The 16,121-nt window shown below is 37.4% G+C and overlaps 2 protein-coding genes across 4 annotated transcripts in view; both read left to right on the top strand.

Annotated features, from left to right (window-relative positions):
• The first annotated feature begins 924 nt into the window (after nt 1-924).
• Nucleotides 925-7,594, top strand: LOC140135875 (carbohydrate sulfotransferase 8-like). Of its 2 annotated transcripts, none has more exons than XM_072157528.1 (3): nt 925-1,080; nt 3,390-3,457; nt 6,363-7,594. In XM_072157528.1, the coding sequence occupies exons 1-3, from the start codon at nt 957-959 to the stop codon at nt 7,194-7,196; spliced, it is 1,026 nt and encodes a 341-aa protein (XP_072013629.1). In that variant the 5' UTR covers nt 925-956; the 3' UTR covers nt 7,197-7,594. The 2 variants fall into 2 exon arrangements, with proteins under 2 accessions (XP_072013629.1, XP_072013628.1); XM_072157527.1 differs by having other exon boundaries at nt 3,387-3,457.
• Nucleotides 7,595-14,091: 6,497 nt separating this feature from the next.
• The window catches only part of LOC140135874 (CMP-N-acetylneuraminate-beta-galactosamide-alpha-2,3-sialyltransferase 2-like), a 120,810-nt gene continuing 118,780 nt past the window's right edge, over nt 14,092-16,121 (top strand). The window contains exon 1 of one of the 2 annotated variants that reach the window (XM_072157524.1): nt 14,092-14,172. The gene's annotated coding sequence lies outside the window, so the exon portion shown is untranslated. Of the gene's footprint in view, nt 14,173-14,235; nt 14,411-16,121 lie in introns of those variants that run through there. The other variant, XM_072157523.1, reaches the window with a different exon arrangement.

Below are 16,121 nucleotides of genomic sequence, written 5' to 3'. Positions count from 1 at the left end.
TTTCTGGAATGGTGAGTAGGACGAGGATGTGTCTAAAAATAATCAGAATAGTGCATGTTGACATTATAGAATAAAGTTCCGTTTTAGACATTATAGGTTGAAGGCCCGGGGTTGAAGGTTGTCGGGGAAGGTTGCTGGTAAACTACATTGTCAAAATGGGTCATCATTTCGCGAACACGTATCATTTTTACCATGACGAATAAGCAGATCGCGACCAGTTGAACATGGATTTGTTTTTAAACACTTGAAAACATTAACAATGATGATATGCTCATCTCCAAGGTTTGTCTGTCGGTGTATCGCAACCCGTCCAGGCGTATTTGACTTGAACTTCTTCCTGACTAGACTATATATTCAGTCTAGATTGTTCTACGGACATCTAGTGGTTCTATATAACTTCTACATAACTTCTTGGCTTCTTCTTGTACCAACAACAAGCTTGGAATGATCAGCAAGATTCTCATGTTTTTAATATGTCAGTAGGATCAACAGAAGCTAGCAGAAGGCTAGAACACGATCATGTCAGAAATTAATATTTGTTCTGGGACTGATTATTCGGACTAGCAGAAGCCTGCCATGTATTCTAGTTAAAGAATTAACATTATCCGTGGCTTATTCACTTTATAAACTACTTCCTCTGACCTCTGCACTTTCCGTAGGAGCCAAGTTGCCTTAGTGTCTAGTGATGGTTACAGCGCAGTTCCGCCCTCACAAACTTTATCAGGATTGAGACGTAATATATTTCTAGGTAGCCTATAATTGTCTCATATAGGCCTATAGCATACTTACACGTATCCTGAACTTGAATCGTACAAATAATAATAATTATTATAGGGTATGATTTCATGAATGACCGTGATGACACCCCGGGGATGACACATTTTCTTCAAAATAATTGTTATGACATTTTGTATAAGCTTGTATACCGAATGAAATAACATGACAAAGTGGTGACGATGATTTGCTTCAAATCAGTTGGAAATACTACCAGTCTGGTGGCTTTTTTCACACTTCTTATTCTTATGGGACTTTTATTTCTCAGTTATTATCCAGACAGTGCAGGAGTGACGAAGTACTACAGTAGGTATAACTTATGAATGAGAGAGATGGGGGAAAGGAAAGGCCTTTTTGATTTGATTTGTTCGGGTTTTTACAACCCTGGATAACCCAAGAAAGCCTCTATTGAAGCTTAGGGAGTGTTCATTAATACTTTGGTAAGGGGGGCTGGAATTTTGGGTTTTAAAGTGGAAAACTTTTTTGCCCCCCCTTTCCTACCACCTAAAACTTTTTTGCCCCCCCCCCTCCCTTTTTACGAGAACCAGTAGGATTCTTTGTCTTTGTAGAACAAAAAGGTTCTTTAGCCAAGATACTGGTTCTTTGTAGAACCTTAAATCTTGAAGAACATTTAAGGAACCCTTGATAAAAGAACCTTTCAACGGTTCTCAGTAGAACTGAAAATAATGGTTATAACCAAGAAAATCATTTTTTACAACCTTAAGGGGTGAAACACTCGTTTTCACTTTTCTTAACTTTGCGATGAGTCCCTGAATTCATGAATTAGAAAGTTCTTAGTACTATTTAAATCTTTAAGGTTCTTTATAAAACTTTTTAGGTTCTTTATAGAATCTTATGTTGCTATATACGAGACAAAAAAGGTTCTAAAGTTGCACCTTTTTTCTAAAAGTAAATCTACAAATTACATGTAGTAGCACGTTTGTAAAACTGCTTTGAAGAAGTTCAACTTGATAAAGACTGTACTACTGCGAGGCTATTTATAGGAAATATCTATATATCGGAAACTTAATGGCTGTAGCCTGTAGGCATAATAGCTATATGCCTATAATGATTCTAAAACTTCGCATGTTGATAGTATCAGCATGAAATGGGGGGGGGGGGCGGCGCCGGTTCGCTATCTCTAAGAACCGCTATCTCTAAGGTTCGCTATCTCTAAGGTTCGTTATCACTAATTACGAAAAAGGTCCACTATACCTAAGGTTCGATATCACTAATTTTGAATAAGGTTCGGTATTTCTAAGGTTCGATATCACTAATTTTAAATAAGGGTCGCTATCTCTAATTTTAAATAAGGTCCGCTATCACTAATTTATTGAAGGTTCGCTATCTCTAAGGTTCGCTATCACTAATTTCAAATAAGGCCCGCTATCTCTAATTAAAAATAAGGCCCGCTATCTCTAATTTAACATAGGCCCGCTATAAGACTGATTTGAAATTAGAGATAGCGGTCCTTATTTAAAATTAGAGATAGTGGACCTTATTTAAAATTAGAGATAGTGGACCTTATTTAAAATTAGAGATAGTGGACCTTATTTAAAATTAGAGATAGTGGACCTTATTTAAGATTAGTGATAACGAACCTTAGGTATAGCGAAACTTAATCGAAATTAGTGATAGCGAACCTTATAGATAGCGAACCTTCAATAAATTAGTAATAGCGGACCTTATTCAAAATTAGTGTTAGCGGACCTTATTTTAAATTAGTGATATAGCGAACCTTATTTAAAATGAGTGATATCGAACCTTAGAACTAGCGAACCTTATTCTATATTAGCGATATCGAACCTTAGAAGTAGCGCACCCTTTTTTTAGGTATAGCGAACCCTTTTCTCATTAGAGATAGCGGGATTCTGATCTCCATAGACTTTACACGTTAGTGATAGCGAACCTTAGAGATAGCGAACCTTAGAGATAGCGGTCCTTAGAGATAGCGGGATGTCACTGACCTGGCTACTATATTTTTTTTTAAATCCTGGTGTTAAACATAGTTGCGAAACTTAGTCTTATAGTGTAAGATTTCCGATTTTACAGGTTTCAACTTCGCCCGTGAGCTTTTTTTGGATACAAAATCAACGCGTAAATAGGCCTATGGATGGTTGATTCTGCATCACAATAGAAATATCGATTATTTCTGCTGGTCGTATTCGAAATAAAGTACTGAGTTTGACGTTTTGGCAGTTGCAAGTGAAAAATGGTGAAATCAAAACGGAAATTCTGACAAAACTATAATAATTATATAGACCCACACGATGTTAGAGTTGGGCAAATTTTTCTGTAGCAGTTTAGCTAACTATATTAGTTTGAAACGCTAAAAAAAGGAACTCCACAAGAAGCTCACGGGCGCGAAGTACGGGTCTTAAAAATAAAAAAAATCTAACACTAAAAGAAATATGGTTTTATCTAACATTGCATTTTTTATTTGACCGAGAAAATTAATTTCATTGCAAAAAGGTCTCATAAATTACAAATTGGGCAGTCACATCACCAGTTTGGCGCGGAGGGAACCCAGTAATGGCCGAATTAATTCCGACCATCACGTGCCTCTCGTTGATTTCGTTTATAAGTTAATTTCACCTTATTTTTCTCTTTAGCAGTTCGCCCTACCGCCGCAAGTACAAGATATCAACATATCTCTCATATAGATCCTCAACGTCAAGGGCAGGTAAGTATTATTCGCCGTAGAAGTGACGTAATAATCGGATTAACTACCATAGCAATATATGAATACAATTTTGAATATATCGCCCTGCACTACAAGCAGATTGCACTCTAACAGGTGCGAGTGATCAGCATAATATGCATATTCTATAGAATTACGATACAGGTCTTTATCCCTGTTCTTTGACATCTATGTTTAAATGCATAGGTGCCGATTGAACGTTGTAGTGCAAGGCGATATGTTCAAAATTGTATTCATCTGTTGCAATGGTAGTTAATCCGATTAATTACGTCACTTCTACAGCGAATAGGCTTAACGCCAATGGCTATTCGCCGTAGAAATGATGATGTAACAGGATTAACTACCATTGTAGACGTATCACTACACACGGTTCTCGTGTTTATATTACAGAGTTTTCGCCCGGAGTTTTCGTCACTAGGGCACTGTAAAACTGCCATGGACCGCGGTTTTTTTTTTTTAGAAGCCGGACCTATAGTTTTGTATAATATGTATAACATTTTTGTAAAGTGTACAAGAAAATCTTTTCTATACGTCACTAAAACGATACAGGTCTTTATCCCCGTAGTAGAAACGTAAAATACGTTTTCTGGTGGTGACAAGTGCATCCTGCAATAAAAAAAAGCCCCAAAATATGCAATACGTTTTTACGTTGCTATAATGTTTTCAGGACGCATTGCACGTTTCTACAACGTTCTTAGTACGTCCGTTGCGTGCTACAACATCCGATACGTTTTCTGGAGGTCCTGAATACGTCCTGGGTGACAGAAAAAATGGTTTTAAAAACGTTGTGAAAACGTTTTTAGAACGGCTCTTAATAACGTTTTTAGAACGTAAAAAACCTTCTCGAAAATAGACGAATCCAACGAGCCAAGTCATGGTCAGGATTTGGTCGGACATCTTTGGGTAGCCGCTAGCACCAACCTGGTGTTTTTAGCGTCCAATTGTGCAAATAAAAGCCGCCTAACACCTAGAGAAGATGCAAGGACGAGGAGGGTTAATAGAATAATAGCTAATAATATATATAATGGAGATAATTCCGCAGGTAATCCCATCGCATCTATTCATACATAGTCCTTTTGTTCGCAAGTACATCAATGCATAGATACCGCGTGTAGTTAATCCGATTATTATGTCACTTCAACAGCGAATATACCATGTAGAAGCTTGTAAACTTAAATCATTCTTTTGTCTACCTGTGTTTTCGCGGAAGGTGTAAAACGGGTGATGGAATGCAGTTTAAAATTTCCGCCAAGGCCGAATCATTTCACATTTTGGGTGCATTGTAGCCGGCGGCTACCCAACTAAAGGCTGCTAGTCAGGTATAGGAATGCGTGAATTTGGATTCCTCTATAGACGAATCCAACGAGCCAAGTCATGGTCAGGATTTGGTCGGCCATCTTTGGGTAGCCGCTAGCACCAACCTGGTGTTTTGAGCGCCCCATTGTGGAAATAAAAGCCGCCTAAGACGTAGAGAAGATGCAAGGACGAGGAGGATTAATAGAATATAATAATATATACAACAGAGATAATTCCGCAGGTAATCCCGTCGCATCTATTCATGCATAGTCCTTTTGTTCGCAAGTACATCCATTTGTAGCGTTTAAAATGGTGTAGTTAATCCGATTATTATGTCACTTCAACAGCGAATAGACCATGTAGAAGCTGTGTGTTTTGCCGAAGGGAACTATAGGGCCTATTGTGTTGTAAACTTTAATCATTCCTTTGTCTATCTGTATTTTCGCGAAAGGTGTAAAAACACGGGTGATGGAATGCAGTTTAAAATTTCCGCCAAGACCGAATCATTTCACATTTTGGGTGCATTGTAGCCGACGGCTACCCAACTAAAGGCTGCTAGTCAGGTGTAGGAATGCGTGGATTTGGATTCGTATAGACGAATCCAACGAGCCAAGTCATGGTCAGGATTTGGTCGGCCATCTTTGGGTAGATGCTAGCACCAACCTGGTGTTTTGAGTGCCCAATTGTGCAAAAATAAAAGCCGCCTAACACCTAGAGAAGATGTGCAAGGACGAGGAGGGTTAATAGAATAATATATACAATAGAGATAATTCCGCAGGTATAAGGCCTAATCCCGTCGCATCTATTCATACATAGTCCTTTTGTTCGCAAGTACATCCATTTGTAGCGTTTGATATGGTGTAGTTTATAATCCGATTATTATATGGCACTTCAACAGCGAATAGACCATGTAGAAGCTGTGAGGGAAATATATTGTGTTGTTTTTGTCTACCTGTGTTTTCGGGGAAGGTGTAACACGGGTGATGGAATGCAGTTTAAAATTTCCGCCAAGGCCGAATCATTTCACATTTTGGGTGCATTGTAGTCGACGGCTACCCAACTAAAGGCTGCTAGTCAGGTGTAGGAATGCGTGGATTTGGATTCGTCTATACATGTGCAATCAAGCAACCAATCGGTACTCTTATAAGTGAGTCCAATAGTCGCCATGCACGAGTTATCTATGCTCTTACAATGTTCAGAAAAATACAGCACTACCATTCCGATTGTTCGGAAGATAAATTAACTGATTGATGATTGATTGATCGATTGATTGATTGATTGATTGATTGATTGATTGATTGATTGATTGATTGATTGATTGATTGATTGATTAATTGATTTATATATTGCTTCATTGATTGATTGATTGATTGATCAATTGAATGTGTTTTAAATGCTATATAGTAATAATTAGGTAGTAGTTAAATTAACTGATGGATTGATCGATTGATCAATTGATTGATTAATTGATTGACTGGTTGGTTGGTTGGTTGGTTGGTTGGTTGATTGATTGATTGATTGATTGATTGATTGATTGATTGGATGATTGATTTGTTGATTGATTGATTGATTGATTTTTTTTCTTTTACAGCAATTTTGTGATGAGGAATGCCAGTGGTTGCAGTTACAATCCCATCGACGAGAAACTCTTCATCAAGCATGTGCAGCTTACAATGAAACCTCACCGAAAAACCTGAAACGGTGGCTTATGAATCACAAAAACTTGCTGTCATTTCTCTGGGTGTCCGATAAACATAAAGCTCTGTATTGTAATGTACCCAAAGTAGCTTGCAGCAATTGGAAGAAAGTCTTCTACATTTTAAACAAAGGAGAGGCTCCATATAACCAATCATTTATCAGCAATGTAATGTCATTGAATCAGCATATCCACAAATATTCTGACAAGTCCGATTGGAGACTAATGCGCATGTCACCTGACGATGTTATACATCGGTTAAAAACTTACACCAAATTTATCATAGTGCGAGAACCGTTTACACGGGCGTTATCGGCATATCGGGACAAATTTGAACATAACCATAAAAAAGTGTGGCAACATTGGGTGTATAAAATGTATTTATATGTAACGAAACAAAATAAAGAATGGTTGGATTTACCTTGTGGGAACCAATCAACGTGGCCAGCGTTTGTACAATTTGTAAGTAATCCAAATACAAAATTTAATTACAAACGGTTTTATGGTGCGCATTGGAAGCCGATCAATGAATTGTGTTTTCCATGTCAAATAGACTATGATATCATCGGTAAACTTGAAACTATGGACACTGATGCCAAATTTATATTGAAGAAATTAGGCGCACCGGAATTAGAAAGTGTAGTTTCGTCAACTAAGGGTCATGAAACTAACAGTTCTGATGCTGATACACAGCACACATACATGAATGAACTTTCCGTGGGGATGTGAATCGATTGGAGCAGAAATATAAGAAAGATTTTAAGTTATTTGGATATAGTATGTTTACCCAGCAAACACAAAAACGTTTTAAATGGTTTTGGTTTAGATAAAAATGTTTTAAAAACATTAAATGTCGGGTTATATAAAGGTCATGAAAACGTTTTAAAACGTTTTGTATGAAAACACACTACAACGTATTAGAAGAAAGAAGAAAAAGCATAGTAGAAAGTGGTGACAATCTCCATACAAAGCGCAGTAGAAAGGGGAGACAATCTACAGACGAGATTCTTATCATATGATAAGATCATCTCTATCATATATACTGAACCGCTTGTCCATGATGCAGTCATGTCTACAGTAGAATTCATCTCGACCTTTGTCTACAGTAGAATTCATCTCGACTTTTGCAGGACTTAAACCCCATTAAAAGCTATTAAACCAAGATAACACTCATTGAAACAGCTCAACTGATTAAATCGGATCTTCTCTGGTTGTGCACATGTGTCTGTTTTATATGTGCTGTATCGCTATGAGGTGCTATAATACAGCTTCAGTTGGGTAACTGATTATAAAGGAAACGCAAGGAAACAATGGTATGTGGACCTTTGTTCACGAAATGAGACAATGGCCTGCTTTTTGTTAACCAGCATTCTTGAAAATGAGCAACATAATGATTGTTGACTTAACACGGTTTGGAAATAATTTCTTCATATTTTTGGTGTTATCTGTCGTTTACATATCCTTCCTAAAACACAAAAGTGCGACTATTTCCAAACACCTAAATTAGCTAAACATTTAGGACATGTTACAAAACTATATTTTCTAGAATTTCATAGAATAGTTTAAATGTAGCTTGTACCGTTTTTTTTTTGTGGCATCCTTCAGAACGGAGCGGTCCGTTACCAATATAGCTCAATATTTTCGGTCAAATCTCCATTCAATTAACACAGGGAGTTGGCTAGCTATGAGCTAGCTATGCTTTGCCCTCACTCATATACATACAAAGGCCTGAAGCGAGCACCCCCTTACACTACCCTAAGTTATTCTACGAAAGTGCGACTATTTCTGAACATCTAACCTAGCTGTAATTTTAGGTCATGTTAGAGAAATATATTTGCTAGAAGTTTGGAGAATAGTTTAAATATTGGCCGGTTATTTTTCACACAGTGATGTTAACTAGGCAAATGCAATATACTTCTAACATACACTATTTGTAAAGGTCGCGCGTCAATGGTGAGAGCACTCTGTATTGTGTATAGGAAAACGGACAGTAACTGCAGTATGCTTGAGTCACTGGAATTTCAGTGTAGTAATTGGATTCCTTGCCCCAATAATATACATAACTTTTGTTACCAGTGTGTTATTATTTTTGGAGAAAAGTGCACAAATAGTCACAAATTTACCCCAGGGGTTTAATACCCCCTTAACTGAAATACTCTTCCCAATAATGGGAGGGAGGTGGGATTTTTTGGTCCTGTCTGATCGAAAGAGGATGCAAGTGCATCACAAGAAAACTATGGCCACGGAATGGAAAAAAGAACGGAAGACCTGATTGGCTGTCCACCACTAAAGTGACAGCTGAGTGGCCAAAAATTGGGCTTGTTGCTAAACAACAATAACAACCCTAATCTATGACCTGAATTAATAGCTTGATAGCTTGAAGGTAGGCCAGAAACTCTGAAGTGGGCTTGAGTGGACTCGAGTGGAAATTGAGAGGAGAAGCCTCTGCACTCAGATGCACATGATTGCCTAAGATCCGCTGATGCTGAGACAATCTAGTTTTTAAAAGATTTGCAACTTTTAAAAACGGAATTATGTTAAACTATTTGCACCCAGCAATTACACAGAAATGTTCTTCAAATGTTGGGTGTCTTTTTTTTCAAAACATTTTAATAACATTTAAATGTCGGGGTGTATAAATGAAAATGTTTTTAAAACGTTATTCAATCAATCAATCGATCAACCAATCAATCTTTATTTTTCATCAATCTCATATAAACATAATAGCAAAGGAAATTATTAAAAGGCTAGCGCACGGTTGAGGTTCTTGTATATACAAGCTGGTAATTTAAAGCCTTAAAGCCATATTATAACATTTCTGTAAAAATAGATTACTATTTATTTTCCATAAATTAGCTTTTACTGTCAGATATGTCCCCTTTTAATTTTGAGCCGAGCAAGTGAGGTTAAGCATAGAAAATTGGAATTTACTACTAGCGCCCATGCATGATACTCCCGCGGTTGTAATACGGTACGATCATCGGGGTGTGTGTATGTGTATCCCGCACGCCGTGTACGTACTGTGCATACGTGTTCGACTAATATTTCCATCATAATAATAAAACGCCTGTTCCATCGTTTTATTCAAAATCTCGGATTTTGACAAAACTACAGCACCTAAAGTCGTGATTTTTGCAGAGTATCTTTATTGACTAAAGTACATTACAATTGTGTAAAAACCAGAATTTCAAAATTTTTTGAGGGCGTTCTCCTCAGCAAATGTTATAATATGGTTTTAATGTACGATTTCCGTCAAATTTTCATTTTGTTATTCTTTATTCAAAATGTTGAAATAAAATTAGTAATAACTGACGGGAAGGGTTGATGTCCATTTTAAGTTAAAAATAACAAGGTAAAGTGAAAGAAACCCCATCACTGGTTATTTTGGCCGTCTAACATGCAGTTCTATGGGAGGACATAATTATTATCATAATTTTTAAATTATGATAATGTGTCGAACTTTGCTCTGTTGACCTACAAAGACAACAAATTTGGCCGATTCCATTTAGGTGCAAGTTGGGACATGTGTAAACATTACAAATATGCAAAAATTCAGGTTTGATAAAAATTAACCAATATCATATTATAAGATCGTACTTTAAACTTTGCAATGCCTTCATTATGTGTTATTATTATGCTCTTCATGGTATTCCTCTCTCTCACAACATTTTTAAGAACAGGCTGCAAACCATGCAAAATAAAGTTGTGCGGTTCATTTTGGAGTTGGGACCTCGTGCACATATTGGTCAGGCAGTGCGGAACAAAATTGGTTTGTTGTCTGTTCATGATAGGGTGATTCAGTTGAAACTGAATCAAGTTTTTAAAATCTTCCATAAAAAGCCCCGGTCTATCTAAGTGCCAATTTTACTCGTACAAAATCTTTACATATTCTACGGTACCAGGGATAGCTCATACAATTTTGTTGTTCCTAGAAACCATGGTAATGTTAGTCACACCTTTTTTTTTTATAGTGGCATCAAACATTGGAATTCATTACCAAATTCCATCAAACAGATCACCAATTTAACCCAATTTAAAAATACCGTCAAAAAACACCAAGCCATAAGAACTGAGCAGAGTTCTTTCATTAGGTATTGATGGGGTTTATCTTTTTCCTTTTGGTCGTAATTTATGTGCAATATATGGGATTTGGGTGTTATTTATTTATTGTTTATGTGCAATATTTTGGGTTTGGGAGTTATTTATTTATTTAATTATTTGGTTCTGTTACCTAATCTGCTTGTTTCCCATTTCTTTTTTTCTTTAAGGACCCCAATGGAAATAAGCCTCAATTTTATTGAGGCTTTTTGGGCTATCCTTGGGTAATCGTCTGGTGTTTGCTCCATAATCCATATATTTCGTTGCTATATCTGGTATTTCATGCAATTGACCACATCTTGTATGTATTTATAATGTATATATATATTTTTTTTATCATATGTGCTGTAATATTTTTATGTGAGTACTGAATAAATATGAATGAATGAATACAATTATTTACGTTTTTACTGCCTCGGACACATTATTTTCGTGTAAAGGATCATGCATTACCCTTTATTTCTTAAATTAACAAGTATATTGATGAAGGTAGGTACATCACAAAGCGATAAACGGTGTATTGTAGGGCCTACCACCTTTTAGCTAACAAATAATTATAATTTAATCAGCGTTTGTTTAATAGTAGGCCTACAGTGAATAACATAGAGTCAGGCTACCCGACAAAAAACAATAATAATAGGCCTACTGGGCAATAGATTATCAAACAAATAATTTAATGTTAGGGCATATAGGCCTATAATACATTTTTAGGTCTATGTAGGGTACCTGCAGGGAATAAAGGACGTTTAGCTTATTTGCATAAAAACTAAAGAAGATATGCCCACAAGAGATTGTTATGATGAACAACCTGTCCTTTAAGATTAATAAAATAGGCAATGTTACCTTGTTTTTATGTTTGTTTGGACGCTATGACGTCAAAATGACGTCATCGTCAAGTGTCCCATATTACCTGCATGTGCAGGTAATATGGGACACTGTGTTATCTCTATGGTGAAAATCAAAAAGTTCAGAAAATCACTCTTTTGTTCTAAAAACATTTTTGTTACATGATTTTGAATGTTAAATGCAAATTTCTACAAGAAAAGTCAATTTTCTAAATAGTTTTGCTTTTCGCATTGACAATGCACACAATTTCCTATGTGTCCCATATTAAATAATCATTTATAAAAGGAAAGTGCCACTTGTCAGTGGAATTTTAGGCCTACCTACTGATAAGCTTAACCCATCACCTAAAGATCATAAAAATGACAAATGCCCCTCAGTACCAGAGTTTTGGATACACAATCATAAAATGTGACGTCATTGATTTTATATCAGGCCAAAAAAACGACATAATTTTTTGGGCAATTTCACTCTTTTTGGCATTGATTTCCAAGAGTTTAATACACAGACTCCAAAACTGCATTTCTAGAAGCACAATTGATGTCTCTAAACACCTAACAAATCAACTTAAACTTTATGCGCTCAGAAAATTGAATTTTGGTTCAATGTTCAGAAAATGGATTTCAGTTATTTTTTCCAATACCACTAATTGTATTATTAATAATGGTCACATCTCAAGTTCCTTTGATGTAAATTGTGGCGTACGTCAGGGTTGTCCGATTTCGCCTTTGATCTTCGTCCTTAGTGTGGAGTTGCTCGCTTGTAAAATTCGTCAATCCAAGCAAATCCAGGGTATTACTTTACCATTTGAGAACTATGAGCGTAAAGAAATTCGCATCTCTACTTCTGCAGATGATACTACCATTTTGTAAAAGACCCTGAATGTGTTAAAACGGTTATGGATGTATTTGATAACTTTTCAAGATTATCTGGTCTTTCAGTAAATCATGCCAAAAGTGAAGCCGTGTGGATTGGGTCCTTGAAAAATAATAATTTCGGCATCGGAAATGTTAACTGGAAATTAGCGCCAAATAACACTGTTAAAATCCTTGGTGTGTATTTCTCCCCAAGTATCTCAATAAATCATTTGTCTTGTAATTGGGAGGATAAAATGAATAAGATCGAGTGTTCAATCCGTGCATGGAAGATGCGAGGCCTATCAATGGTTGGTAGAAACTTGATCGTGAAAACATTGTTGGCTTCACAACTTTCATACATTGCTCCAGTTGTAGACCTTCCTGAGAGAGTTGTAAAGAAATTAAACACTATGTTTTTTAATTTATTTGGAATAGAGTGGAAGCGGTGAAGCGGAACACCATTATTGCAGATTATGAAAGAGGTGGTATAAACATATTTCAGGTGGATGTTTTTCAATGCTTTAAAGATGTCTTGGATCAAAAAACTAAACAATTCTAGTCCTGCTTGCTGGAAGAACATTCCACTTTACTATGTCAACAAGTTTGGTTTGGGTATGAATGTGTTTAATTGTAATTGTAGCTTCAACCAAATCAACACTGTATGCAAGAATGTTATTGACACCTTTCCTGTTTTTTATAACAACATGTTTAAAGTCTGGTTCAATACTAAATGTTCAAATAAAGCTGACATATCTGATTACTACAATCAAATCATTTGGAACAATGATGCTGTAACTGGTAACAAGAAAACACCTTTCTATAGAGACTGGATTGAAGCTGGCTTTATTTTTTATAAAAGATCTTTTTGATGATGATGGTTAGCGGTTAAGGCATAGGACTGTGAACCCAAGGGTCACAGGGTTCGAATCCCAGGTCCGGCTCTTTGTGTCCTTGAGCAAGACACTTCAGTTAGTGCTTCGGAGGGCACTTTAAGCTGTCGGTCCCGTGTACATGCATATTTTCTCACATTAATGTAGTGTGCACGTTAAAGAACGTCACAGGCTATTCGAAAAGAGCAGGGGATCATCCCGGTCATGTTGACTGTACTTCAAAATACACTCATCTACTCTAGGTTCCCGAGTAAAAAATAAGTACAGCTTGTCTGTAGGCCTACGCAGTGCGACAATACTCATACATATGAGGGAGGCACTTATAAGGAAGAAGAAGAAGAAGAAGAATCTACTCACTTGAGTATTTTAGGCACCGCATTCCACGCACTGGCAACATTCTTTTTCAGTACTTCGCTCTTTGCAATACTCTGCCGAATGATTGGAAGAATGCACCAATTCTAGACCAAATTAGGACTGAATCAATTGTCTTTAATGCAGTCCCTATAGAAGCCTGTAAATTTGTTTTATAACATCTACTATTATAATATGGATTATGTGCAGTGCAATAACTTTTGTTGTTATACGGTAATATTTATAGTGTATTTAATGTGAATACCGTATAGGCCTACTATGTCAAAAGATAAAAAAAAACTTAAAGTGTTTACCCGGTACCTTCTCTAAGCTACTTTTTGTTAAAATGAAAACAGGTGTCCCATATTACCTGCTGTCCCATATTACCTGCAGCTACCCTATCATACGCAGGTGATATACAACTTGAAATACATCTTTGTCACCCCCAACCTGCCCATGCCCTGTATCCACACCCTTAACCCATGGAACCCACCCATCAGAGTTTGGAATGAGCGCCCTCTTATTTGCCTTTACTATACGCCCACCCAAAATACAGGTATGAATACTCATCCCATGATGTCATATCTCGAAGAGGTTCAGCAGGTGGAAATATCAACGTGGAAGACGTCCCAGATTATGATGTATGTTACTTGGAATATTCATAAGGTAGGTTATATTCTTGTATATTGATACACATGTAAACAAAATACCACACCACAAATCCAATGTATGAAATCTTACGATGACATTGTCAATGTCATCGGAAGGGAAGATATTTACTGATATTAAATCTGGGAGTAAATCTCGAGAAGACGGACGGAAAAGCCTGCAGAGGAGAACTACATAATCTCATGATCTTTCACACAAAAGAAAGGATTGTATGACATGTCACATAATAAGAGAGGTAAGCTTATCAAAGATCAGAAAAAAAAACACGATGAGAACCCGATAATTGAAACCCGGAAAAGCTCAACTGCTGTAGTCATTGGTATCATCATCACATAAAATAATATTATTATGTAGGCCTAGCGTTCAGACTGGTGCTGATCAGCGATATACTACCACCTCCGTGACTGCCAGCCAAGCGCTTAAAGGGGGGGCAGGGGACACAAGTGGGGGGTAAAATCAATTCCCCACAACTTTAATCATTGTTATCAGCAATGTAGTGTAATTTGTTATAAAAATGTTCACCAAAAATGGCTTCAATTGGGGCTTCATTTTGAAAAATTCCGATGGGGGGGGGGGCAGGAGAGTGGCAGATCTAGAGCAGTCAGAGGGGAGCCCAATATTTGAAAAATATATACCGGTACGGTATATTAAATTTAAAAATGGCTGCAAAGCGGCCATCGCGTCGCTCTGAGGGGGGATGTGCCCCCTCAGAAGTGAGAAACTTTGGAAAACTAGTGTACGTAGGTTCCATGATGTTGCACCAATTTTTGAAAACAAATCCAACTCATGAAGAGGGCACGGGGGGGCAATTATATTACAGGAGTGCCGTTGTCCTGGCCCCTATTCTGCATGTGGAACTGTAGAAACTTTTCTATTTCCACGGTCAGGAGAGCTAGCATGGCCGGGGCGAAGGCGGAGGATCCTATTGCATAGGGCCCCTGTGGCTATCCGGATTCCTGTATTACACCCACCGCACCCTACTCCACCCATGTACTACGTATTTCGAAGGGGCTGCATGTACAATCATAGTCCACGGTCTATGGTGAAATAATCATGAGCTGTTCAGGGGGGGTAAATGGGGGCAAGAATTTTTTGGCAATTAAGCCAAAATTTTAAGCCAAAAGGGGGGGGCAAGCATTTTGGCAGGTTGATACAAGGGGGGGCAAGCAATTTTAGCACTCATTTACATAACACACTCTGATAAGGCTTAGGAATTTAACGCAGAGGAAAACAGTAGGGCCTACAGAAACATCAAATATAATTCGGAACCCAAAAATTTGGCATGTGCAAAGAGGCGAACTTTGCCAGGCTGGTGGTGGGGGGGGTCCAGGGGAGGTGAAGTAATTTCCAAAACAGCCCAAGTTTGACATAAATTTGCACTTTAATTTAAATTAATTTTTATCATGCCAAATTATGGCGCTATGGTAAATCTAGCCTAGGAAGAGATGGGGACTGTGTGTGGGACTGTTTGTTTGTTTGTTTACCCAGGTTGGTCCGTGAGGAACACATGCTAATAATCCATGGAAAACCATGGACCGTTCCAAGCTCATACAAATGCACAAGCCTGGATAGCCAGTGTAGGCTAATATATATGCATGCTGGCCTATTAGATAGCTTTGATAAACAAAGCAAGAAATGGAAGAAAATAGCTAGGAAAAAGAGAAAAGAGAGAAGGCAACTCCCAAACACAATTGTACAATTTTACTCTTAGCCCTTACTTGTGAGAAAGGAAACTGGAATTCCAATCTCAGGCCCCGATGTGGGGGGGGGATTGTCTGGTTTTATAAGTACAGTAACATCAATTCACACACATGAGAAAATGTGTCTGTATCCGTTTAGTGGAGTAAACTGGAACCGTAGTCATCTGGTCAACACTGTACTATTGTGAGTATGTGGATGCCAACGCAGCCAGAATCCTACACCCCTTGATAAATTTGTGACTATTT

Source organism: Amphiura filiformis, chromosome 16 (assembly GCF_039555335.1).
Source record: "Amphiura filiformis chromosome 16, Afil_fr2py, whole genome shotgun sequence".
Classification (NCBI taxonomy): Eukaryota; Metazoa; Echinodermata; class Ophiuroidea; order Amphilepidida; family Amphiuridae; genus Amphiura; species Amphiura filiformis.
The sequence above is the reverse complement of the archived record's forward strand: the minus strand, read 5'-3'. Positions and strand labels throughout refer to the sequence as shown.